The sequence below is a fragment of the Mauremys mutica genome, chromosome 3 (genome assembly GCF_020497125.1).
Source record: "Mauremys mutica isolate MM-2020 ecotype Southern chromosome 3, ASM2049712v1, whole genome shotgun sequence".
Classification (NCBI taxonomy): Eukaryota; Metazoa; Chordata; order Testudines; family Geoemydidae; genus Mauremys; species Mauremys mutica.
The window spans coordinates 164,452,046-164,476,538 of record NC_059074.1 but is presented as its reverse complement, the minus strand read 5'-3'; the positions used below and the strand labels follow the sequence as shown (position 1 = coordinate 164,476,538).

The 24,493-nt window shown below is 44.4% G+C and overlaps 2 protein-coding genes across 4 annotated transcripts in view; one reads left to right on the top strand and one right to left on the bottom strand.

Moving 5' to 3' along the window:
- Positions 1-713, bottom strand: part of RPS6KC1 (ribosomal protein S6 kinase C1) — a 123,262-nt gene extending 122,549 nt beyond the window's left edge. Inside the window, exon 1 of the mRNA XM_045011342.1 lies at positions 557-713. Coding sequence (XP_044867277.1) covers positions 557-607 — 51 coding nt within the window. The 5' untranslated portion in view covers positions 608-713. The remainder of the gene's footprint in view (positions 1-556) is intronic.
- Positions 714-5,406: 4,693 nt separating this feature from the next.
- Positions 5,407-24,493, top strand: part of ANGEL2 (angel homolog 2) — a 33,436-nt gene continuing 14,349 nt past the window's right edge. Inside the window, exons 1-3 of one of the 3 annotated variants that reach the window (XM_045011884.1) lie at positions 5,407-5,466; positions 10,380-10,840; positions 18,194-18,447. In XM_045011884.1, coding sequence (XP_044867819.1) covers positions 5,447-5,466; positions 10,380-10,840; positions 18,194-18,447 — 735 coding nt within the window. In that variant the 5' untranslated portion in view covers positions 5,407-5,446. The other 2 variants (XM_045011883.1, XM_045011885.1) reach the window with 2 other exon arrangements.

Genomic DNA, 24,493 nt, shown 5'->3' with positions numbered 1-24,493 from the left:
CTACTTTATTTTTGCATAAGACAAAGGAAAATGGTCATAAAATTAGCAGTATTCAAAGGTGCTGGAACTAGGGGTGCAGTAGCACCCCCTGACTTGAAGTGGTTTCTATTATATACAGGGTTTACAGTTTCGTTCAACGGCTCTCAGCACCCCCACTATAAATATTGTTCCAGCACTCCTGGTAGTATTGATGTGGGAAGGACACTCCTTCAGTAGAGGAAACAGCTCCTTAATAATCAAAACATCTTCCCAGCAAGTTGGTAGCATCCATCTAATAGAGAGTTTCAAAACTTAAAGTGACCAATAGGATATTTGGGCAATCAGAATCATAGAGATACCATCTTGAAGAATACTCCTTAACTCTGTTCTACTCCGTAGAAATGCATTAAATACTTAGAGCCAGGGATTTCCCAAAGTTTTGTAATAAAGAGGGGAGCAAACTATCTGTGACAAAGTGACACCTCTTGGCTTAGATCAATGTAGGGAGTAGTAGTTCAAGGGAACAGTTGTGATAAGTAGCTATTTAAATTTTTGAATAGATTAGTCTTTTACTTACCCTTTGTTTTGCCTGCTGCCTTACAAACCTTTCCCTGTAGTGACATGTCATTACTTTCCTTGAGGCTGACTTCTTTGTTCTTCCTGCTTTTCCTACCGTTAAGCTTTTGACATGCTTTTACCAACTTTTAAACTACTTTCCCCCCCCTTCCTCACCACAATTCCCAGTGTAGTCCTATTAAAATATTACTACTGAGAAAAGGCCTTTTAAAGTGACAGAGCAGCACAGATGGGTTGAATATAGTACTAACTATCAATATAGTAATTGTTTAAATTCTATGTGAAACTTCCCTTGCTAGGAAAATGGCTTAATAGGAGTTTGCTGTAGTTATTTCTTATTTGTCCCCCATCGCACAGAAAGATATATAACTAACAGAGATTATTGGAAGGTACTGACAGTACTAGAGCACTAGCAATGAAAATGGTTTTGGTATTTTGTGTGCATGTGTAGATGTAGTGGGAAAGATAGATGTAAATGTAAGATGAAGACACTGTGGGTAACCTGAATCAAGGATTAATAACTGTTCTCCCCTGGTAAATTGTAGAGAAGCAAATTAAGAATGAATGAGCATTTTTACAATTGAGATGTCTTAAGTAAATTACCTTTGAAAAATAAATACCCAAAGTGGACTTGATATGGTAACCACCCTGAACCTTCTTAACTCAATAACATCTCAATTTGTAAGAATGCTCCCCCACCCCCCTATACTGGGAAAACGCTAAAAATGTTTAAAATTTACATGTAACAAACAACTGCAGTATGGAAGATATCATACCCTTCTTGGTTTTAGTTCCCATGAAGCATTTGCACTGTTTCCCACTCCATCAGACCCCATCATATTCTCTTGTCTCTGCATGCTATTTATCTTCACATGCTGTTAAGCTGCACACCTGTATTGGCTTTGTCATCAAACCCCACCAATGTAGCTCTTAACCTTCTACTTATATTACATATATTGACATTTTGATAGAAATGAAATAGATGCTTCTTTATACCAGGAATTGAATAAAACTATCTATTTGTATGCAAAATCTTTCACAGGTAGGACCCTACCAAATTCACGGACATGAAAAACATGGCATGAACTGTGAAATCTGGTCTTTTGTGTGCTTTTACCCTTTATTATACAGATTTCATGGGGGAGACCTGTGTTTCTCAAATAGGGGGTCCTGACCCAAAAGGGAGTTGCAGGGTGGTGGTGGTCACAAGGTTATTTTAGGGAGGTCACAGTATTGCCACTCTTACTTCTGAGCTGCTTTCAGAACTGGGAGGCCAGAGAGCAGCAGCTGTTGGCCAGGTGCCCAGCTCGGACGGCAGCACACCAGCAGCAGCAGCAGCAGCAGCGCAGAAGTAAGGGTGGTAATATCATACCATGCCATCCTTACTTCTGTGCTGCTGGCTGCAGAGCTGGGCGGACAGGGAGTAGTGGCTACTTACTGAGGGCCCAGCTCTGCAGGTAGCAATGCAGAAGTAAGGGTGGTAATACCATATCGTGCCATCCTTACTACTATGCTTCTGCTGCTGGTGGCTCTGTCTTCAGAGCTGGGCTCCCAGCCAACAAATGCCGCTGTCTAGCTGCTCAGCTCTGAAGGCAGCACCGCCACCAGCAGCAGTGCAGAAGTAAGGGTAGCAGTACTGCAAACCCCCTACAATAACCTTGCGACACCCCCCTTCACAACGCCTTTTTGGGTCAGGACCCCTACAATTACAAAATCCTGAAATCTCAGATTTAAATAGCTGAAATCATGAAATTTACAATTTTTAAAATCCTATGACCATGAAATTGACCAAAATGGACCATGAATTTGGTATGGCCCTATTCATAGGAGCTGATTTTCCAAACTGGTGAATACAGGCAGATCCCATGCACCCCTGTAGAGCCCCATTGTCTTAAAGGGACTCTGCAGTGGGCTCAGGGGCCTGCCTACACAGAGCAGCTTGCAGGATGAGGCTCATGTTTGTAGTGCCTCAGAAAGCACTTTAAAGTGAATCACTCATAAGCTACAGTGAATAGAAAAGGTTTATTTTTATGTACATAATTTATGTAGTGCCCGTCACTGAAAATGCACCTTGCTGCTGTACAAGAATATAAATGAAGTGTCTAATAATCCATCCCTCCTCCTTGAGACACTTTACTTCCTCATCAGGAAGATACAGCAGGGAGCTCTGACCCCTTCCCTCTTCTTCATACCCAAACTCTATTCCTCCTCTTCTATTAGCGCAGGGCTCTCAAACTTAATTGCACCGCGACTTCCTTCTGTCAACAAAAATTACTACATGACCCCAGGAGGGGGGACCAAAGCCCGAGCCCCTCCCGTGCACTCAAGGACTTCAGGCCCAGATGAGGGGGACCTGTAATCTGAGCCCCGCCACTCAGGCTTCAGCTTTGGCCCAGGGTGGTGGGGCTCGGGTTTCAGACCCGGGTCCCAGCAAGTCTAACACCAGCCCTGGCAACCCCATTAAAATGTGGTCAAGACCCACTTTGCGGTTCTGACCCACAGTTTGAGAACCGCTGTACTAGAGGTATATAAAACTAGCCAGGGATGACCCACGCCTGCTGACAGTGGGAAGGGGACAGTGAGGGCAGCCAGCTTCAGCAGTGTTACTTAGCATGCTCAGTCCATGTAACCATACTCAGGGCCGGCTCCAGAGCCCAGCGCGGCAAGCACGCGCATGGGGCGGCCCTTTCCCGGGGGGGCGGCAGGCTGGGCCGGCGGACCTGCCGCAGTCATGCCTGCGGGAGGTCCACCGGAGCCCCGGGACGACCGGACCTGCCACAGGCATGACTGCGGAGGGGGCGCTCGTCCCGCGGCTCCAGTGGACCCCCCGCCGGCATGACTGCGGACGGTTCGCTGGTCCCGCGGCTCGGCTGGACCTCCCGCAGGCATGCCTGCAGCAGCTCAAGCGGAGCCGCTGGACCTGCGAACCGTCCGCAGCTGCGGGAGGTCCAGCCGAGCCGCGCGACCAGCGGACCCTCCGCAGTCATGCCCGCGGGAGGTCCGCTGCTCCCACGGCTCCGGGGCGCCTCCCGCGCATGACTGCTTGGGGCGGCCAAAAAGGTAGAGCCGCCCCAGACCATACTAAGTACAAGCCAAGCAGCAAATGGCCACATGACCCTGCATGGCCCTCATACGTTGCCTCTGAAACTACACTAGCATTAGAAAATAGGTGGAGTCATTCTGCAATGGCAAGAGGAGGGATTAGATCAGAGGTCGGCAACCTTCAGCACACCAGGATAATCCGCTGGTGGGCCACGAGACATTTTGTTTACATTGACTATCCACAGGCACGGCCCCCCGCAGCTCCCAGTGGCTCAGTTCCCGCACTTCCAGCCAATGGGAGTTGCAAGAACAGTGAACCGCGGCCACTGTGAGCTGCGGGGGGCTGTGCCTGCAGGTCAACGTAAACACAATGTCTCACAGCCCACCAGCAGGTTACCCTGATGGGCCGTGTGCCGAAGGTTGCCAACCCCTGGACTAGATGATCTAATGCACACATCTCAGACAGTGGTGCTATGATGTATAACATACACTATGGTATTGGAACATAATATCACAGCATTGCATCAAAGAATATTATCCTACTGGGATAAATTCTAAAGCTGTACACCAAAGTGCAGAATGTATCTAAAATTTGTACTCTAAAACCCCAAGTGTTTAAAAATCATCAGACAACACCCCCCCTTCCACTTCCAGAATAATGAGATTTTTAACAATAAATTTGTGATACTTATTATTTTCCTTCTGGTTCGGAATGTTTAGGGTTCATGTTTTCAAGCTTTTCTCTGCAATCCTGGGGGCTGGGAACTTAGATTTTTAAAAAAATGAAATCTGAGGTTCTCACCTGATCCCAGGACTCCAGGAGCTGGAGCTGTAAGAAAAGCATCAAATATTGTGTGACTCGGAATAACATTGTTAAGGCTCCGGTGCAAACAATGAACAATAGCAGGTGGCAGAGTAAAGTCACCCAATCCCCAGGCATTTCTGGACAAGTCACTGATGATAAACATTAGGCTTAGGTATCAGAGGGGTAGCCGTGTTAGTCTGGATCTGCGAAAGCGGCAAAGAATTCTGTGGTGCCTTATAGACTAACAAACGTATTGGAGCATGAGCTTTCGTTGGTGAATACCCACTTCATCGGATGCATCCACCCACGAAAGCTCATACTCCAATATGTTTGTTAGTCTATAACGGGGGTAGGCAACCTATGGCAAACATGCTGAAGGTGGCACGCAAGCTGATTTTCAGTGGCACTGACACTGCCTGGGTCCTGGCCACCGGTCTGGGGGGCTCTGCATTTTAATTTAATTTTAAATAAAGTTTCTTAAACATTTTAAAAACCTTTTTTACTTACATACAACAATAGTTTAGTTATACATTATAGACTTATAGAAAGAGATCTTCTAAAACAGGGGTAGGCAACCTATGGCACGTGTGCTGAAGTCGGCACACGAGCTGATTTTCAGTGGCACTCACACTGCCCGGGTCCTGGCGGCTCTGCATTTTAATTTAATTTTAACTGAAGCTTCTTAAACATTTTTAAAACCTTATTTACTTTACATACAACAATCGTTTAGTGTTTGGAGCGCTTTGGAGTTTCGAGTGTAGCCAAGCCCGGAGTCTCAGACGTACTGGAGCATGAGCTTTCGTGGGTGAATACTTTGCTGCTCTTAGTTACTAGTCACCACTCCCCTGTTGCAATTAAGTCACATATTAAAATAAAGGCCTTTGCACTTTGCCCAGAGCAAAGATGGCTACCAAGCTACAGCCCTTAGCTATGATGGCCTCTATGCCCGGCATCAGCCGTAAATCAAGATGGCCCCCAGCCTCCTGCCCTTAATCAAGATGGCCGTCCAACAGTCAAGAAACGGCGCAACTGCCGTAAACAAAAATGGCCGCTCAGCTGACTAGGTCAGATTCCCTTAACAAAAATGGCCGCCGGGAACGGTTCGTAGCGGGGCGAGGCGGTAGAACTACGACTCCCATGGCCTAGTGCGTGCTGCCCGGGTGTAGAGCCGCCCGGCTGGCGGCGATGGAAGCGTGGCGCCGTGTGAGGCGGGGCTGCAGCCGGTGCGGCTGCGGGGGAAGAGGCCGGTCAGTGCGGAAGGCGGCCGGGCCCGGGGGGTGGGGGAAGGAGCAGGTGGTGCTCTAGGATGACCCCACAGTCGGGGAGCGATGTAGGTGCCAGAGGAGCTCACTGGAGCGGCTAGTGAGGCGCCCTACCTGGAGGTAAAAACGGGCCGGCCGGGGGGCCTAGGCCTGAGGGGCCGGGGCGCTAAGGTGGCGGGCGGGTGTTGCGGGCGGGCTGGCCCGGAGGGATGGGCAGGAGAGGCGGGCCCAGTGGCGTGGGGAGCAATGGGAGAGGGGGCGTGCTGTCCCCGTGGCACGGGCACACAGTGATACTTTGCTACCTGGTCCACGTTTGAGGAACTGCCATTAACAATCTCTGGTTTGAGTATCTAAATACTTCAGTTTGTGCTGTATGCACTTTACAACTCTGTAAATAATTCATTCTACTTCAAAATAAACTGAGGGAGAATTAAAGATTAAAACTCTGGGGTGCTGGTCCATATAAGTACCTAATGGCATCACACACAGCAACACCTAGTTATGTTGGGGAAAGAAATATTTATTCCAATGAAAGTAGATCTGCAGACTTTGAATGAGAGCAGCAAATCATAGGCAGATAACTTGTTTATTTAAATCAGTTGAATTTTTGGTTGGACTATATTTAAAATATGTATAGAAAGATAAATATATTTAAGAAAGGTAATCTAAATGTTAAAATTATGAGTTCAGCATAATAATTTTATTTCACTACACATTCATCTCATATCAAACCTCTCACTACTTGTGATAAACAGTTGAGTGAAATTATTTAATAGTGGGACCCAACAAAATATTTTTGTTGTCTTATGTCTGTGTTAACCAACACAGAGCTGAAGTTTTTAATGTATTTTTCCAGTGACACAGCTAGCTTGTTATGAAAATATTCCATTAGTGAGACAACATGATTTCAAGTCAATGGTGTCTCTGCAATTTCATGAGCAGCAACTTGACAGTAACTTTAACTGACCTAACTTTAGTTATGCGTATTTAATGCTGTACCCAAAACTGAGACTGCTCATAAATGCAAGCAAATGCTTAAAACTAAACTGCAGTGGGAAATTTGAAAGTGAATGAAGATCATGTTTATATGCTAAATGCCCCACTAACTAGAATTGGGATTGGAGGCATTCAGGTCATAAAATTGAATCAAGCACAGTTTTGTTTTCTCTTTGCAATTCACCTGTGGTTTCCCAAACAGGAAAACACTTCATTAAAAAATGTATGGCTGTAAAAGGCTTTAAATTTGAACTATGAACAAAATCTAATCTGAGTGATTATAAAACAAGCATTCTAAGAACTCATCACAAAGTGGTGTGAACATCACTTATATCCAGACTACAGCAGAGCACTCTATTCCATTTGTATTAGTTTCTCTGTGTAAATGACCAGGAGGTCATTTACTAAAAAGTTGCTGCGAGAGGAGGAGAAATTGGATCTATTGAGGGCCGCAAGTATTCTGATCCACTAGACCAAGTGGAAGCTAGGAGGCTTTTGTCTCTAGCCTTGCTTCTGACAGTTACTAGCCTTAGTACTTTTTACTTGTAAATCCTATTTATTTAATTATTTCATAATTAAATATCCCTGTGTCCATTTTACAGGTGGAGAAACTGAGGTTTAGAAAAACTCTGACTTGTGTTGTGGCACTGTGGTTTAGTTTATTAGACCTGGACTGGAAACAAGGAAATCTGGGTTCTAATTCTGATTCAGACATTGATTTTATAAGAGGATCATCTCTTTGATACTCAATTTCTCCATCTGGAAAACGGAGACAATGCTATTTAACTGTTTAATTAGTAACTTTTTGTAAGTAGTCATAGGATAAGAGGGAAGGTCCTCTCGTGGTTCAATAACTGGTTACAAAACAGAAAACAAAGGATAGGAATAAATGGTCAGTTTTCTGAATGGAGAGAGGTAAATAGTGGTGTCCCCTAAGGATCGGTACTGAGACCAATGCTGTTCTACACATTCATAAATTATCTGGAAAAAGGCATAAACAGTGAGGTGGCAAAATTTGCAGATGATATGAAATTACTCAAGATAGTTATGTCCAAAGTAGGGCTGTCAAGCGATTAAAAAGATTAACTTATGTGCTCTAAACTTTTACATTGTTTTAGGGGTTTTTGTACATAATTCTACATTTGTAATTTCAACTTTTATGATAGAGAGGGCTTGTATGAGGTGAATTGAAAAATACTATTTCTTTTATCATTTCTACAGTGCAAATACTTGTAATAAAAATAATATTAAGTGAGCACTGTATGCTTTATATTGTGTTGCAATAGAAATCAATATATTTAAAAATGTAGAAAAACATCCGAAATAGTTAATTTCAGTTGGTATTCTATCCTTTAACTGTGAAATTAATCACGATTAATTTTTTTGAGTTAATCCCATGAGATAACTGTGATTAATCGACAGCCCTAATCCAAAGCATACTGTGAAGACTTAGAGGGATCTCACAAAACTGTGAGACTGGGCAACAAAATGGTAGCTGAAACTCAGTGTTGATAAATGCAAAGTAGCAAATCAAAAAACATAATCTGAACTATACATACAAAATGATGGGGTCTAAATTAGCTATTACCACTCAGGACCGAGATCTTGGAGTCATTGTGGATAGTTCTCTGAAAACACTTGCTCAAGCTGCAGCAGCGGTCAAAAAAAACCCCTAACAATGTTAGGAACAATTAGGAAAGGGATACATAATAAGATAGACAATATCATAATGCCACTATATAAATCCATGGTATGCCCACATCTTGAACACAGTGTGTAGTTCTAGTGATCTCATCTCAAAAAAGATATATTAGAATTGTAAAAGTTGCAGCAAAGGACAACAAAAATATTAAGGGTATGGAACAGCTTTCATATGAGGAGAGATTAAAAAGATTAGGACTTTTCATCTTGGAAAAGAGGCAACTAAGGGATATGATGGAGGTCTATAAAATCATGACTAGTGTAGAGAAAGTGATTAAGGAAGTGATTTTCTCTTTCACGTAACAAAAAACAGGGGTCACCTGATTAAATTATTAGGCAGCAGGTTTAAAACAAACAAACAAACAAAAGGAAACACTTCTTTACACAACACAGTTATTCTGTGTTGCCAGGGGATGTTGTAAAGGCCAAAACTATAATGGGGTTCAAAAAAGAATTAGACAAGTGCTTGGAGGATAGGTTCATCAATGGCTATTAGCCAGGATGGTCAGGGATGCAACCCCATGCTCTGTGTGTCCCTAGCCTCTGATTGCCAGAAGCTGGGAAGGGTGTCAGGGGATGGATCACTTGATGATTGCCTGTTCTGGCCTTTCCCTCTGGAGTACCTGCTATTGGCCACTGTTGGAAGACAGGCTACCAGCCTAGATGGACCATTAGTCTGACCCAGTATGGCTGTTCTTATGTTCTTAAAGTGCTATAAGTGTGAACGGTTATAAAAATCAGTAGCAGAGGTGGGGTTAGAACTCAGAACTGTCTAGCTCCCAGCCTTGTGCTTAACTCAGTAGACACGTGATTTTTGAAAATGTGCTAGAGGCTTACAAAAAGCCACAGGTGTGGCTTATTGAGGGTAAGTAGATCTCTGATTCTTTGCAAATTCCCTCTATAATGAAAAAAAATCATGCAAAATGTCCTAAAAAAAATGTTGAAACTTTGTAAAATTGCTCCAATTGTGCTGTTTTGTACTGACAAAAATAGATAAATTGTCAGAAAATGTTTTTTCTGATCATTCTTTACCCAGCTGTACTTGATTTCAGGTTTTGGTTTTTTTGTTTTAAGACACCTGTCCGCATGTCTTGGTACAGTGAGGTAATTGAGTATAAAAGGCAGTTAAAAATAAAAATAAGTGAATTATCTGTCCAAGATCATTCAAACTGAGAATAATAATAAACCCATTCCACGAGCCTGCAGGCTTGAACTTTTACCAATGGAACCGTTAATGGGGAAAAAAAATAAAAAATATTTTCAAGCCTTTTTATGTATTAAAAAAGGACACAGGCTCAGTCTCTCTCTTCTCTTCCCCGCCTCCCCCCCACCTTCACCCCATCCTTTATTATTTATTTATTTATTTATTTATTAGCATGTCACCTCCTTAGGCTCAAAATTTAGTTTTAAAGAGCCACAGACCATTTAGAAAAATTAAACCTCTTTGTGGTGGTAAAGAGCCAAATATGCTATATAGAGGAAACCCACTTCTGAATACGTTCAGTGACAGCTTTTCTTTTCTACAGGAAACTTCTACACTGAAGTGTGTGGTATAAGAACCTGTATAGAATAGATGATGTCCCAGCATACTAAAATACTGTACCTACCTTCTGGGCTTTCTCATTAGTACTCCTTGTACAGGTACTGAATGAAAAACCATAATCAAATCTGAAAAAAGTTATAACATGGCTTGTTAGTCTATTTTTCTTTTAAATAGGCCAACTGTTTAAATTGTAACTGAAGGAAGAAGTGACAGGTTTATAAAAAGTGATTGGATCTGATAATCAGATTCTTATTCTGTGCATCCAAGCTTCTGAGTGAGTTCTAAATGGAAAATGTTATTTCCCACTATCTTTATATAAATCAGTATATGGGGAAGAAATACATTATAAGAAATCACAATCAGCAACTTAGGAAAAATTGTACCTGCGGACAGTAGTCTGCATCTCTTGTTCTGTATGCAGACTTAGTTGAATAAAGAGCAATATGCTTTTAAGTAATATATTCTTCTGTTGTAGACACCCCATGCTGCCCCGTCACATGCAGAGGCTGGGCAGAGATTGGGTTGCCCACTGGGATAGCCCTCAAAGATTCTGCTGGAACAGTTGTATCTCCAATTCTATAAGGTGGGCTGATCACTATTCTTGGGCTCCGTATGTCAGCACTGCGGATTTTACAGTGAATTGGAGACCGCCTCACTTTTTTGGGCCTTGGAGACCGCCTCACTTTTTCGGGCCTTGGAGACCGCCTCAGTACTGGAACTGGCAACGTGATAACTTCACACACAACTCTTCTTTTCATCTCTCTAATCCTAATATGAAATCCGAGGGAGATGAACCTTCTTCAAAAAGGAGAAGACACAGTGGTCAGAATGATGTTTGCAGTCCTAATGAAGAAATTAGCAGCTCTAATCAGAATGAAGCAGCCTGTCTTTCTACTCCACCAAAAAATGAAAAAGAAAATACTGCAAACACAAGAGGTAAAAATGGTGTTTGCTATTTCTGTAGTGTTTTCTTTATATATTTAACAGGTTTTAAGTATCATTTTGTAGTGCCCTCTGTATTCCACCTCTTTGCTGGCAACTATACCAGGAGGGTGTTGGTTTTTAAAAGATATTACAAATGTCAAGTGCTGTAATTTACAGCTTTAAACTGTTTTGATTTTGTGCTCTCAAAAACCCTAATCTGGCAGACAGAGCTGAGCTCATGCTGCTTGAGATAGTCAGGGTGGCTCTTATTATTTGAAGTGGCACCACCAGGTGGTCATATTTGGTTTTGCCATTTATTTTCATAAATTATAATTTCAGCAGGCTTTGCTGCCGTTTTCTTTACCTATCTGAACATGAATCAAGTGCACCTATGCAGATAGTGCAGTAAAATATGCACAATTTCTCAGCTCAAAACAATGTGGTCTATACAATTCAAATCTTATCAGGTCTAAGTGAGATTCACTGCATCGACAATAGAATTATTTATGAACAGGGAGCCAGAATGCTTAATTATTTAAAGTTAACATGCTTGATGCTAAGAGCACAGTGAGGGCTTCTGCAGCAACTATTGTCTCTCAGTACTTTGACTTTAACATACTCCTCCTAAATTGTCCCCAACTGTTTGCTTAAGAGCTTTTTATTTTATTATTATTATTTAACATAATCTGATTCTGGGACTTGTTTGACATTGTGAATGGCTTTTTTTTTTAAAGGAGTGAATGGAGGCAAAAGAAAAATCATCTAATTAATCTAATCTACCCTAGTCCAGCTTTGTGCCTGTATTCTGAACCAGCAGCAGGAACTTCTAAGTTTTGTTGCTGCTTCTGATGCCTTGAATTTTCTTTATACCTCCCTCCACCCAAAGAGGCATGTCTGTTCTCTTCTCTAATGGACTCCTTTCGGATACCAGCATCTGGTGCTACCAGGAGAAATTGGTGGTAGCTATAAATGCCAAGAAGCTTCAATAAGACTTCATAGGCTGCTTTGTGCTTGGTAGTGTACATATTTAGTTTAATAAAGCAAAAGAAACAATTATTCTGTATATAAAATATTTTCAGTCACACTCCCCACCCGCCCAGTTCTCAGCAGGATATTTTGGTATGGGGTTTAGACTTTTTTGGAGATGAAAAATATCAGACCTATCTGGAAAATGTAGTCCTTGTCCACATAACTGAGTCTAGAGCCCCTGTCCTGCAAGCTGCCCAACACAAGCAGGTCCTTGTGCCTGTTTGGAGCGTCATTGACTTCAGTAGGGCTCTTCATGAATATAAGAGTGCCTACATAGAGCATCTTGCAGAATTAAGTCCTATACAGGCAGTCCTCCGACTTGACTTAACTCAATTGCTTCTTGAAAATTGTGTCATAAGTCGAAACGTCGGTGCCACAATCTACTCCATTGCAGGACCGAGTCGTAAAGTCGAAACTTGTGGTCATAAGTCAAATCAGAAACCTGTCATAAGTGCTGTTCATCGTAAGTCAAATGTTGTAAAGTCGAGGACTGCCTGGAAAGGCAAGTGACTTGCAGTGGCTCTGGGGAAGAGGGATAAAATTACTTCTACAAAAGAAGCAAATGTATGTTACATTTTAGATATGTATCAGCTATCCAGAACTGACCCTTCACCTAGACATCTTGAGTTAGCTGACTTCTTGCAGGAGTCTCAGCAATGGGATTTGAAGGAGAGGATAGTGGTCTCACAGATCAGCTCAAGGAGGACATTCTGTGCACAAGAATGGCATCAGTGACGCAGACATGGGAGAGTGTCATCTGGGCCATCGTTGGTAGAGCACAAGGCATAGGAAAAGATGTGATTAAAAAATGAGCATCTGATTAGGGAGGAACGCATTTGTGAAGGCCCTTAAATGTGAGGATCAGAGATTAAACTTAGTAGGGTGGAAAAAGGAGTCGGTGGAGGGATTCAGAAAGAGGAGTGGTCAGTGGGCAGTGCCCCTCCTTTAGTACCTTAGCACATGCAACTTCTCCCCACTCCTCTGAGGATGTGGAGTCCCAGTGATGGAATGTATTTTCTCTGGAAAGTCCTTCAGATTGCTGAGAAGATTCTGGGCAATACCTCCCTATACTGTCTTTCAGTGTGGAAGTGGCAGTTGTGGGGGGGGGAGGGGAGAACATAAATAATTCAATTAATGTCTACTTTGGCAGGGAGGTAATTTTGTCACTGTGCTTAATCACAGAAGACCACTTTAGGACTTAGAATGGAATAGCCCAAATACAGTTAAATAGCAGAGATGGGACAGCCACTGGCATAAATATTTAATTGGTGCATAGTTCAGGTATCTGTCTTCCAGCTTCCTTTCAAGGGAGTAAGAGGCAGAATTGTCATACAGTACATCTTTGGTCTCAGGCTATGTATAAACTTACATGGAAATGGTCAAAATACACTTGTATCTCAAGTAGTTGAACTGAATAGTTTTCATTAAAAATGGTCAATGCTTCCCAGGGGTATACTCATCCCTGCAGGATTCCCTTAGGCCCAGGGCCGGCTTTAGGCCGATTCCCCGGAATCGGCCTGTGCGCCTAAGAGGGCCCAGCACCTGCACCTAAGAGGGCCCCGTTCCGGGGGTCTTCGGCAGCATTTTGGTGGTGGGGGGTCCGCTCCGGGGGTCTTCGGCGGCATTTCGGCGGCGGGGGGTCCTTTGGTGCTGCAGAAAACCTGGACCAGACTCCGTGCTGCCGAAGCCCCGGACTGCCGCCGGGTATTCAAATCGGGCCCCGCGGGTCATAAAGCCGGCCCTGCTTAGGCCTGATCTACACTAAAAAGTTAGGTCGAAGGAAGCCGCTTTAAGTCAACCTGTTAATGTAGGTCTAAACTACTGGGTCATAAGTAGCCTATAATGTCCATTTCTGTAATCCACTTCTGCGAGAGACATAGCACTTAATTCACAAGGTACTGCAGATGCAGCATTGTGTAATTCGACTTAATTGGCTCCAGATTGTGTCCCACAATGCTCATCTGTGACCGCTGTGGAGATCATTCTCAACTCTGCCGCACTGCAGCCAGGTACACAGTAAACAGCCCCTCCCCGGCTAAAGCTCTGAGAATTTTTGATTTCCCATTTCCTGTTTGATCAGCACTGGGAGCCTGCCAGCTTGAGCACAGCTGATCATGGAGACTACATGCCCCAAATGTGCTCCAGCCTGGTCTGCACAGGAGGTGGTGGATCTCATTGCTGTGTGGGGAGAATAATCTGTGCAGGCAGAGCTCCAATCCAGCAGAAGAAACGCTGACATCTATGCAAAGATTGCTTGTGGAATGGGGGAGAAGGGCTACACAAGAGAGAGACAACACTGCCGTGTGAAAATAAAAGAACTTTGCCAAGCGTACCAGAAGGCAAGAGAGGCGAACAGCCATTCTGGTGCTGAACCCCATAACGAGCTGCATGCAATTCTCAGGGGTGACCCTACCAGCATACTCACAGGTGTGAGTCTAGGGACAACAAGGACGACAATATGGTAGATGAGGAAGAGGAGGAGGAGAATGGGAAACAGGCAAGCGGTGGATCCGTTCTCCCCAAGAACCAGGAAAGATTTTTAACCCTGGAGCCCTGTGGGTCGTAGGACATCATGGTGGCTGACCATGATGCTAGGGAAGGCACCTCTGGTGAGTATACAGTTACAATCAAAGTCCAGTTAAACTTTAGTGGGCACGCACATTTGGTGGTATTGCATGTTTACTGTGAAGAAAAAGCGAGGTGCTGTGGTTCTCTGCTTACAAGAGGCCACTCCAGCTACGCAGAGGGTGGCCCCTGGAAAAGACTGTTTAGGTGGACTGGAATAGCCTGGGAATCCTCCATGGATATCTCTAGGAAACTTTCATGGAGGTACTCTGCAATCCTTTGCAGAAGGTTTCTGGGCAGGGCAGTCTTATTTCTTCCACCATGGAAGGACACTTTCCCATGCAACTCCTGAATTAATTCTGCTGGCATCATTGCAGTACACAGCATAGCAGTATAAGGACCAGGTCTATACCCAGACACTTGCCGCATCTCCTTCCTTTCCCCCTCTGTTACCCTCAGGAGACTAATATCACATTGGGTTGCCTAGGGAAAACAGGAGAGAAGTTCTCATTAAAAGTGCCCTTACAAGGGGGGAAAAAAAAAGGGCATATAGTCACCACCACATACTTTCCAGATCGCCAAACCACACGGCCGCTAATGCGCCTTTACTGTGCTCGGCATGGGTCAGCAAGCAATTTAAAGTGGCTGATGGGGACTGGGGCTCCACGTGAGAGATTCCACAATTTGGGAGTGAAAACGTTCCCCTCCCCTGTTCGTAAACAGCTTCTCGTGGTGCTATGGGGAAGGGCCACTGTTCGACTAGCTACCTCTGCTCCCGACATGAGCCTGCATAAACTTTATTAAAAGTGTGTTCACCCATGACCCGGGGGGCCTACTCACCATGGCTGGAGCAGCAAAACAGCATAGGGAAAGGTTATGGATTCTGATTATGTTATGGCTTGCTCCTAGTCTAATAAGGTTTTTTTTATGACAACGACCTTGTTATGGAAACATTTTATTCATGTACAATGGCTCCTTTATTTTTTCCCATGACTGACAGCTGGAAATGTGTCCTTTGGCATGTCATCAACACCTTAAAGCAGACTTTTGCTGATTAGAAGGAGGAGAAAGAGAAGGCAGGAGGACAAGTTCACCGAGATAGTGAACGCCTCCGGGACCGCTGAAACAGAGTGGAGAGTGTGGAGGATTTCACTGTCCAAAAACTTAGACATGGACATGGAGAGCAGAAAGCTTCCAATGAGCAAGAGCGTGTGGAACGGGATGAGATGCTTCGGATTATGAGGGACCAAACAGACATGTTGAGGTGTCTGGTTGAACTGTAGGAACAGAAGCAGAAGGGTAGAGTCCGTCTGCAGACCCTGGTGGACAGCCAGCCGGCATTGCCTGGCGCAGAGTCACCCTCCCCCAAGTGTTCCATGAGGCGTGGGCAAAAAGTCCATTATCCCTTTCACTTACCTCGGGGAGGGTACAAGGAACAGAAGGCGCCCATTCACAGACCTCTGATGGCCTGGAATGCTGTGTTATGTTACACAGTGAAAATGTTTTTCCAGTTCCAACTTTACAACCCCTTTTCCCAAGGTTACATTTTTGTTCTGTTCTCCCTCTTTACTTATGTTTGTTAAATAAAGTAAATGGATTTGAGAAATAAATGTTCTTTATTGAGTAGAAGCAGTGGCCTTGGGTGGGTGGTTGGCTTTACAGGGACAGTGATACAAGGCAGGTGAAGGTTTGGGAAAGCACAATGCAGACAAGCAGCTCACATTACTGTGACTCATTATTGAAATGTCTTTTCAAAGCCTTGCAGATACACAGCGCCCCTTGCTGTGCTCTTCTTATTGCTCTGGTGTCCGGCTGCTCAAAAATGACTGCCATGTGATCTGTCTCAACAGCCCACCCCTGCGGAAAACTTTCCCCCTTTTTTCCCCACAGATGATATGGAGCACACAGCAAGCAGCTATAACCATGAGGATGTTCTCTTTGCTAAGGTCCAGCCTTGTTTGTAAACGTCTCCATTGCCGTTTCAAACAACCAAAGGCACATTCAGCCACCATTCTGCACTTGCTGAGCTTATATTGAACTGTTCCTTACTGCTGTCCAGACGGCCAGTGTATGGCTTCATGAGCCATGGGGAGCAAGGGGTAGGCTGGAAAGAAAGTCTCGGATTGCAGCTTTTTGAACAGACCTGAGTTCCTAAAGATGCACATGTCATGAACCTTTCCTGACCATTCTATGTTGATGACGGTGAAACGCCCCCTGTGATCCACTAGTGCTTGCAACACCATTGAAAAGTATCCCTTTCGGTTTATGTACTCTTTGAAAAGGTGGTCTGGAGCCAAGATGGGGATGTGCATGCCATCTATTGCCCCACCATAATTAGTGGATGGTTTTGCAGCGATGGGGTTCCTTATGTCCTGCACATTTCCCAGACTCACTACCTTTCATAGCATAAGTCGATTAGTGGCCCTGCACACTTGGATCACAGCAGCTCCCACGGTTGATTTACCTGCTCCAAATTGATTCCTCACTGACCAGTAACTGTCTACCATTGCAAGCTTCCAAATAGCAATTGCCACTCGCTTCTCTACTGTCAGAGTAGCTCTCATTTTTGTGTTGCTGAACTGCAGGGCCGGGGAAAGCTCTGCACAAAGTTTCTGGAAGGTGGCCTTCTGCATTCGAAAGTTCTGCAGCCACTGCTCATACCTGCAAAACGATGAGGTCCCACCAGTCAGTGCTTGTTTCATGGGACCAGAAACGATGCTCAGAGTGCAGCTGCTCTGTGAATTGCCAGCAGCAATTGTGAATTGGTTTTTCAATGGCTTGCAGCAGGGCTGCTTGCAGGACATTGCAATGTTCTACGCAGCAGACCCTACTTTGGCTCGGGAAATAATGCAGGAGAAGGCACGAGGTGTTTGAGATGCTCACAGCAAGAGTGCACAACTGAGCAGGCTCCATGCTTCTGGGGTTATGGCGTACGCGTGGCGGTTTTAAGGCTTGAAAACCACTGAGTTGTTTGCCATTGAGCACAGTGCATTATGGGATGCCGAAGCAATGTTCCTATTCTCCCCTGTGACAATGTTTTGGTCTCATGAGACATTGCACAAACTTCCCAAAACACACTGTGGCAAGTCGCACTTTGGGATAGCTCAGTGCATTGATGCAGGCACTGCTAGTGAGGACGCACTCCATCGAGACAATGAGCATGGTGTGGCCACGCACAATTGATTTAATTAATTCAGAGACTCGAGGTCGAATTAGATAAAGTTGACTTAATTTTATAGTCTAGACAAGCCCTTAGATAAGAGAGTCAGTTTTGCTACCTGCTTTCAGATCCTCTACCATTCTTGATACTGTATAGGAGATAATGCAAAGAGGCAAGATGGCATTTTCAGTGGTTCTTGTGGCTCCAAATTTAGAACCATATGGAAGCTTTTGAGTCTCTCTCTAATCCTCAAACTTTACAGGAGAATTATAAAGACTGAGTAGCATATCTGTGGAAACTGGCCATAATGAGCTTCATAGGATATATTAGGTTACTCCAACTTCAGAGAAGTCTGAAATGTGGGGCATACAGTGGCTAAAAATTATGCAGTTTATATGAGCAGTTTATTTCCATCTCAAATGGAAGGTCTGAAATATTTCTAATCATGAGATACAAATTTGCCTATAATTTGTTTAAGCAAAGGGAGCTCTCATGAGGAATAATAATTCCTTAAGTACAATATGTTGCATATGAAACAAGTTGTAAGATCAACATACGGTAATGCAAATGTATTACATGATCATTCACTTTGGTATTTAATGTTTTAACAGGCCTGATCAAAAGACATTGGGAGTATTTCTGTCACCATAGTAAAACAATGAAGATTCTTGAAGATAAGCAAATTGACCAAAACAATACAGAAGACAAGGGAAAGTTTGATTTTACTGTGATGTCCTACAATATCCTTTCACAGAATTTGTTAGAAGATAACTCCCACCTGTATAAACACTGCAGACGGCCAGTGTTAATGTGGGGTTATAGATTTCCCAACATTCTACGGGAAATCAAACAACTGGATGCAGATGTAAGTGGAAAACTAACACAGGTTTTATTGAGAACAGTATATTCAACGTATAGCAAGAGTAGTTTTGGATTGTGTGTGATCTAGTAGATAAGCTGTCTAATGGATTCAGCTGTCCTTTAAGTTATCAAGTCATGCTTATTAGTACTGCTGGTTCATGTTTATCAAAGTAGAGTTTTCTGAGTGATCTAACCCTGAGGCAGTAGCCACAGGTAGCATTACTGTAATCCTCACTACTATATTTACACATGCACTTCTGAAACTGTCCTTCATGCTTCTATGGTCAAACATAGTCTCTCATTATCCCATCATTCCTGCACTTTCATGACTTCATTTCCTGATTCTCTTCCTACCCTTTAGGTGGTCTTATTCAGTGGGTCATCATCCTCCTTCCCTCCCTTTCAGTGGAAGGTCCTCTCTAGGGCTCTGCCTTTGGCAATCTTCTCTTCTCCCTCAGTATTTTATCTTTCGTTGATCTCATTTGCAAATGTGGCTATGACTACCATCTTTATACTGATGACCTGCAGATCTGCCTCTCCACACTAGAACTCACCCCTCCATCTAAACTAAAATTTAAGCTTGTCTTTTGTGATGTCTCGTCATGGATGTCTAGCTGACTCTAAAAATGAACATGGGCACAACAGAATTCATTATTTTCTCTTGAAGCTAACTTCTCTCCTGCCTCTCTATTGGAGTGGACAGCAGTCTGTCACTCAGGCCTGTAACTTTTACTTCATCTTTAGCTCAGCCCTCTCTTCAAACCTTCACATCCAGGCCATGTCCAAATCTTCCCACTTTTTTTTCTTGCACAACTCCTCTAAGATCCAGTCTTTCCTCTCTGCCCATGCTACCATAATTCTTATCCAAGTCCTGATTGCGTCACACTTTAACTATTTAACTTTTTCTCACAGTGCCTACAACCTCATCACTTAAGTCCATTCAAAATGCTGCTGTTAAGAACACCATCTTGCTTGCAACAGCTCTCGCAAAGTCCTTCACAATCTACTTCTGCACTACCTATCAGACCTTCTAATTTATCACAAGGTCAACTTCTGCCTTTCCTTCATCCATGATGCTGGGCTTGATTGCCTTGATTGCCCACTTTTACCACGTGCGCTTCCTCCTATGCTGCCCATTATGAGTGGAAAAAGATCTCAGTCAAAATCTAGAAAGCTGCTTACCTCATTCTCCTTTAAATCTCTCCCCTTCCTTAATGTATATATGAAATGGTAACCTGAGAATGTTGGTGACAAATTGTGATTGCTGCTCCTGATTGGCTAAGAATTGTGCACGTTGCTGTTGTTCTCCTGTCTTCTCCATCCCACGTGAACTTGCCTGTTTTGTCCACCTGTTATATCGTCGTTCAGATTGTAAAATCTTTGAAGAAGAGACTGTCCTTTACTGTGTGTTTGTACAGCCCTTTACACGTGTTAGTCTAGTCTGGCTGGAGCTGTAGATGCTAGCACAATATAAATGTTTGTTTGTAGGCAGGGCGGGTAACATTACTTTTTAAGGTTGTCTGACAGTTTCCATTATAATTAAACTGAAAATAGGGTCTTGTAACTAACCATTTGGGCTAAAATTTTCTCTGCTGGGTGTCTGCCTCATTGAATTTTCTTGGAACATTTCAGCCAAAACAGATCAATTGTTTGCAAGAATGGAGCCAGGGAAAAATGCATTATTTTGCCATGTTACATTCTGGTGAGCTTTTCTTTGAAAAATTCTAGTTCCCACATGCTTTGGAGTGGTGGGGATTTGAAATATGGTAGTGCAGGGGTGGGGAGCAAAAGCGGGAGGCCTTTGTGTCAGAGATGCAGCTTTTGCTGGTCTTGAAAAAATCCACCCAAATTTGGCCAAGTTATAAGCCTTTGGGGAAAAATAATCAGTTTGCAAATGCATAATAGAGATTTTGATTTTTTTAACTGCTGAAATCTGACAGTTCTATCCTCTCCGAGCCTCTCTCAGTGCTGACCAGACTGACCATGTGCCATCCCCTTAGGATGATTGTAACCATGGGCTGGAGCATGCTCAGGGATTCAAAAAGACTTTCCCTATAAGGGCTTATCTACACTGGCACTTTACAGCACTGCAACTTTCTCACTCAGGAGTGTGAAAAAACACCCCCTTGAGCACAGCAAATTTCAGTGCTGTAAAGCACCAGTGTAGACAGTGCCCCAGCGCTGGGAGCCGTGCTCCCAGCGCTGTTAGCTATGCCCCTTGTGGAGGTGTTTTTTTTTAGAGCTCTGCCGCGACTACACAAACCATGTTAAAGCACTTTAACAAGCCCTAATTGTTGATCTTGGCTAGGATGACCGGATAGCAAGCCTGAAAAATCGGGACAGGGGGTGGGAGGTAATAGGAGCCTATATAAGAAAAGGACCCAAAAATCAGGACTGTCCCTATAAAATCGGGACATCTGGTCACCCTACTGTGGAGTAGGGCTTGCACTGGAACAAAGCATGGAGCCTGTCACTCCTGTGCTTTCAGTGACTCCCTGCTGGTAGCAGCACAGCAGGGAGGAAGAAGCTATCTGATTTGAATTGTGAGGGCACAAAATCCAGATTGGAACAAGATTGGGATTTGGGAGGCGGCAGGGGGACTGACTGTGAGTTGGAGTGGGGAGATGGGCTGGCTGGGCAAAGAGACTGGCAGCTAGTGAAGGGCGTGCAGGGTTACTGGGAGCCACTTGTCTTAGGGGGATGGGAAACTGAAATTAGACCAAGAACTGGGGGGGAAATGGACAGGCTGGACGAGGAGATTGGGACTGAGGACGGGGGGAGTGGACCAGAGGAGGGGAGAGAGGTCTGATAGGTAGTTGGGGTACAGGCAGAGAACTGGGACTGGCAGGGCAAGGAGACTGGAACTGAATGTGTGGAGTGGAGACTGGGACTCAGCAGGGCTGGAGGGGAAGACTGGCATGAGAAGCCAAGGAGTGGAGACGGACTGGGATTCGGACAAGGAGTCGGGTAAGGAGGAGTCAGTACTAAGACATGGATGGGGCAGAAGGGGTCAAGCTTGGGTTTGGGGAGGCAAATGGGAAGAAGAGTGTCCCTTAGAGCCTTCAGTGGAACCCAAGATTCCTGAGTCTCCCCATTCCTCTGCTTTCAGCAATATCTGTGAAACCCACTGGCAGACTGGGTCTCATCCCCCACTAATGCTGGTCCCCACACAGAATGACAACTTATCACTATCACTTACTCTGTTAGCTTAAGTGACAGCGGTAGATCTAAAGGTTGTAGTCCTGGTGGTAACCCATGTGGGTGTCAGTATGATGCCACATGATCAAATTTCTGTTTTTCAGTTTCTTTTTTAAGAACCTAGGAAGTTACAGAAACACCATTATGGAGGTTGCAAAGTCAACACTTAAATTACAAAATGTCAGAATTAAGATGCTTGTACAACCTTAATTCGGCCCCATTGTGTGTACACTTTGATACAATCTTTAATTCCATGATTACATACTGTTTTTTTTTCACAAGACTCCTGCCTCATTCAGTGTACAGGCTGGACCTGCTTTGGGGATGAATCAGGGTTGTGTAGTAAGGGAGACTGTTGTCTGTAGGACCCAGCTTCATCTGTTGCAGAAGATGAAAGGTTTGTAGTGAATAGGGCAGAGGATGGCTGGAACAGGAAGGGTGGGACTGGTAGTTAAGACAGTTGAATGTTGTCCTGAAGAACTGGTTTCTATCTCTACCTCTGCCACAGAGTTCCTGTGTGATGCTGAGCAAATCACTGAAACTAGACTTTTCAGAGGTAGTCAGTAATTGTGTATTCTCCATTTTCTATTTCTCCAACTTCAGACTCTGGAGTCTGACCTGCAGAAGTGCTGAGCATTCACAACTGGCACTAAGACAGTGGGAGCTGTGCTTTAAACATATAACATCCAAACTGCTAGGCACCCTGAAAAATCAGGTTTCTCAAATTGAGCACCCAAAGTTAGTGGGTATTTTTGACCTTGATCTCACTGTGCCTCGGCTCCCCATCTGTAAAGTTAGGGATAATACCATCCCCTCACCAGGGTACTGTGATGCTAAATTTATTTACATTTGTGAAGCATTTGAGCTTTTTTGTGATGCTCATCACTATAGTGTCCAAGTGCTTCAGAACAGAGTTTGAATAGTGTCTATTAAATAAGGCCCAGAGCCATATATTGAACGAGGACAAAACAAAATATTGAATAGCTCATTAAGTGAACATCATTCATCCTGTGCACTGACTGAGGCAGAGGTCCTGTGGTCACGTAATATCATAATGTACGTGCACAAGGGGGCTGAATTAAGGTTGCACAGGCAACCTTATTCCTGGCGCTTCCTAACTTTTGACTGCTTGGCTTTGCAAACTTAATGTTCTTTTCAATTTTTTTTGTGTGACTAGGTATTGTGTTGTTCAAGGTATTCAGTGAATCATAGGAGCCCCTCCTGAAGTCTTGCTGTGATACTTTGAAGCCTGTTGGTGGAAAAAGCACTGGAGCAGCTGCTCCTGTGTGGATCCTTGATTGGGAAGGCAGACACACTACACTAATATACTTATTTGGACTGTATCAAATCCTTAAATGATAGAACTGTTGCTGGTCTCAGGTTTCAAATACGTAGGCTCCCCAGGCTTAACATTCAGCAGGACTCAATCAGTTCTTCTGAGATTAGAGAAATATGGTTGTTTGCAATGCGTGTCTCTTTCAGATGAGACTTAGACCTGGTTTGTGATAGAAAGTTAGGTCAACATAACTATGTTGCTCAAGGGTATAAAAAATCCACGCCGCTGAGCAGCGTAGTTAAACCAGCCTAAGTCCCTATGTAGCGCTAGGTTGATGGAAGAATTCTTCCGTTGACCTAGCTACCGCCTCTTGGGGAGGTGGATTACTTACTCTGAAGGGTAGGGCCCTACCAAATTCACAGTCCATTTTGGTCAATTTCACAGTCATAGGATTTAGGAGGGGGGGATAGCTCACTGGTATGAGTATTGGCCTGCTAAACCCAGGGTTGTGAGCTCAATTCTTGAGGGGGCCACTTAGGGATCTTGGGCAAAATCAGTACTTGGTCCTGCTAGTGAAGGCAGGGGGCTGGACTCAATGACCTGCCCATTCTAGGAGATAGGTATCTCTCCAATTATTATTTATATTTATTTATTTAAATATAGTAAATTTCATTATTTCAATCTGAAATTTCAGTGTTGTAATTGTAGGGGTTCTGACCCAAAAAGGACCTGGGCAGGCGGGGGGTGGTGTAGTCGCAAGGTTATTGTAGAGAGGGGTGCAGTACTGCTACCCTTCTGCGCTGCTGCTGCCTTCAGAGCTGGGCAGCAGGAAAGTGGCAGCTGCTGGCTGGGAGCTCAGCTCTGAAGGCAGAGCTGCCACCAGCAGCAGCATAGAAGTAAGGATGGCATGGCATGGCATGGTATTGCCACCCTTACTTCTGTGCTGTTGCCTTCAGAGTTGGGTGTCCGGCCAACAGTCGCTGCTCCCCGGCTGCCGAGCTCTGAAGGAAGCACAGGAGTAAGGGTGGCAATACCGCACCCCCTCTAAAATAACCTTGTGACCCCCCCCCCGGCAACTCCCTTTTGAGTCAGGACCCCCCATTTGAGAAATGCTGGTCTCCCCTGTGAAATCTGTATAGTATAGAATAAAAGCACACAAAAGACCAGATTTCATTGGGGGGTGGGGGGGGAAACCAGATTTCACAGTCAGTCGACGCATTTTTCATGGCTTTGAATTTGGTAGGGCCCTACTGATGGAATAATCCTTCCTGTTGGCATAGGTAGTGTTTACGCCAGAGATGGGCAAACTACAGCCCGTGGGACCGTCCTGCCTGGCCCCTGAGCTCCTGGCCTGGAAGGCTAGCCTCCAGCCCCTCCCCTGTTGTCCCCCCTCCCCCACAGCCTCAGCTCACTTGCTCCGCCACTGGCGCATTGCTCTGGGCGGCGGGGTTGTGAGCTCCTGGGGCAGCGCAACTGCACAACCTGGCCTGACCCAGTCTCCGTGCTGCCTGGTAGTGGCAGCGGCGGCATGGCCTGGCTCCAGCTGGGCAGTGCGACTGTATTGGTGCCAGCCATC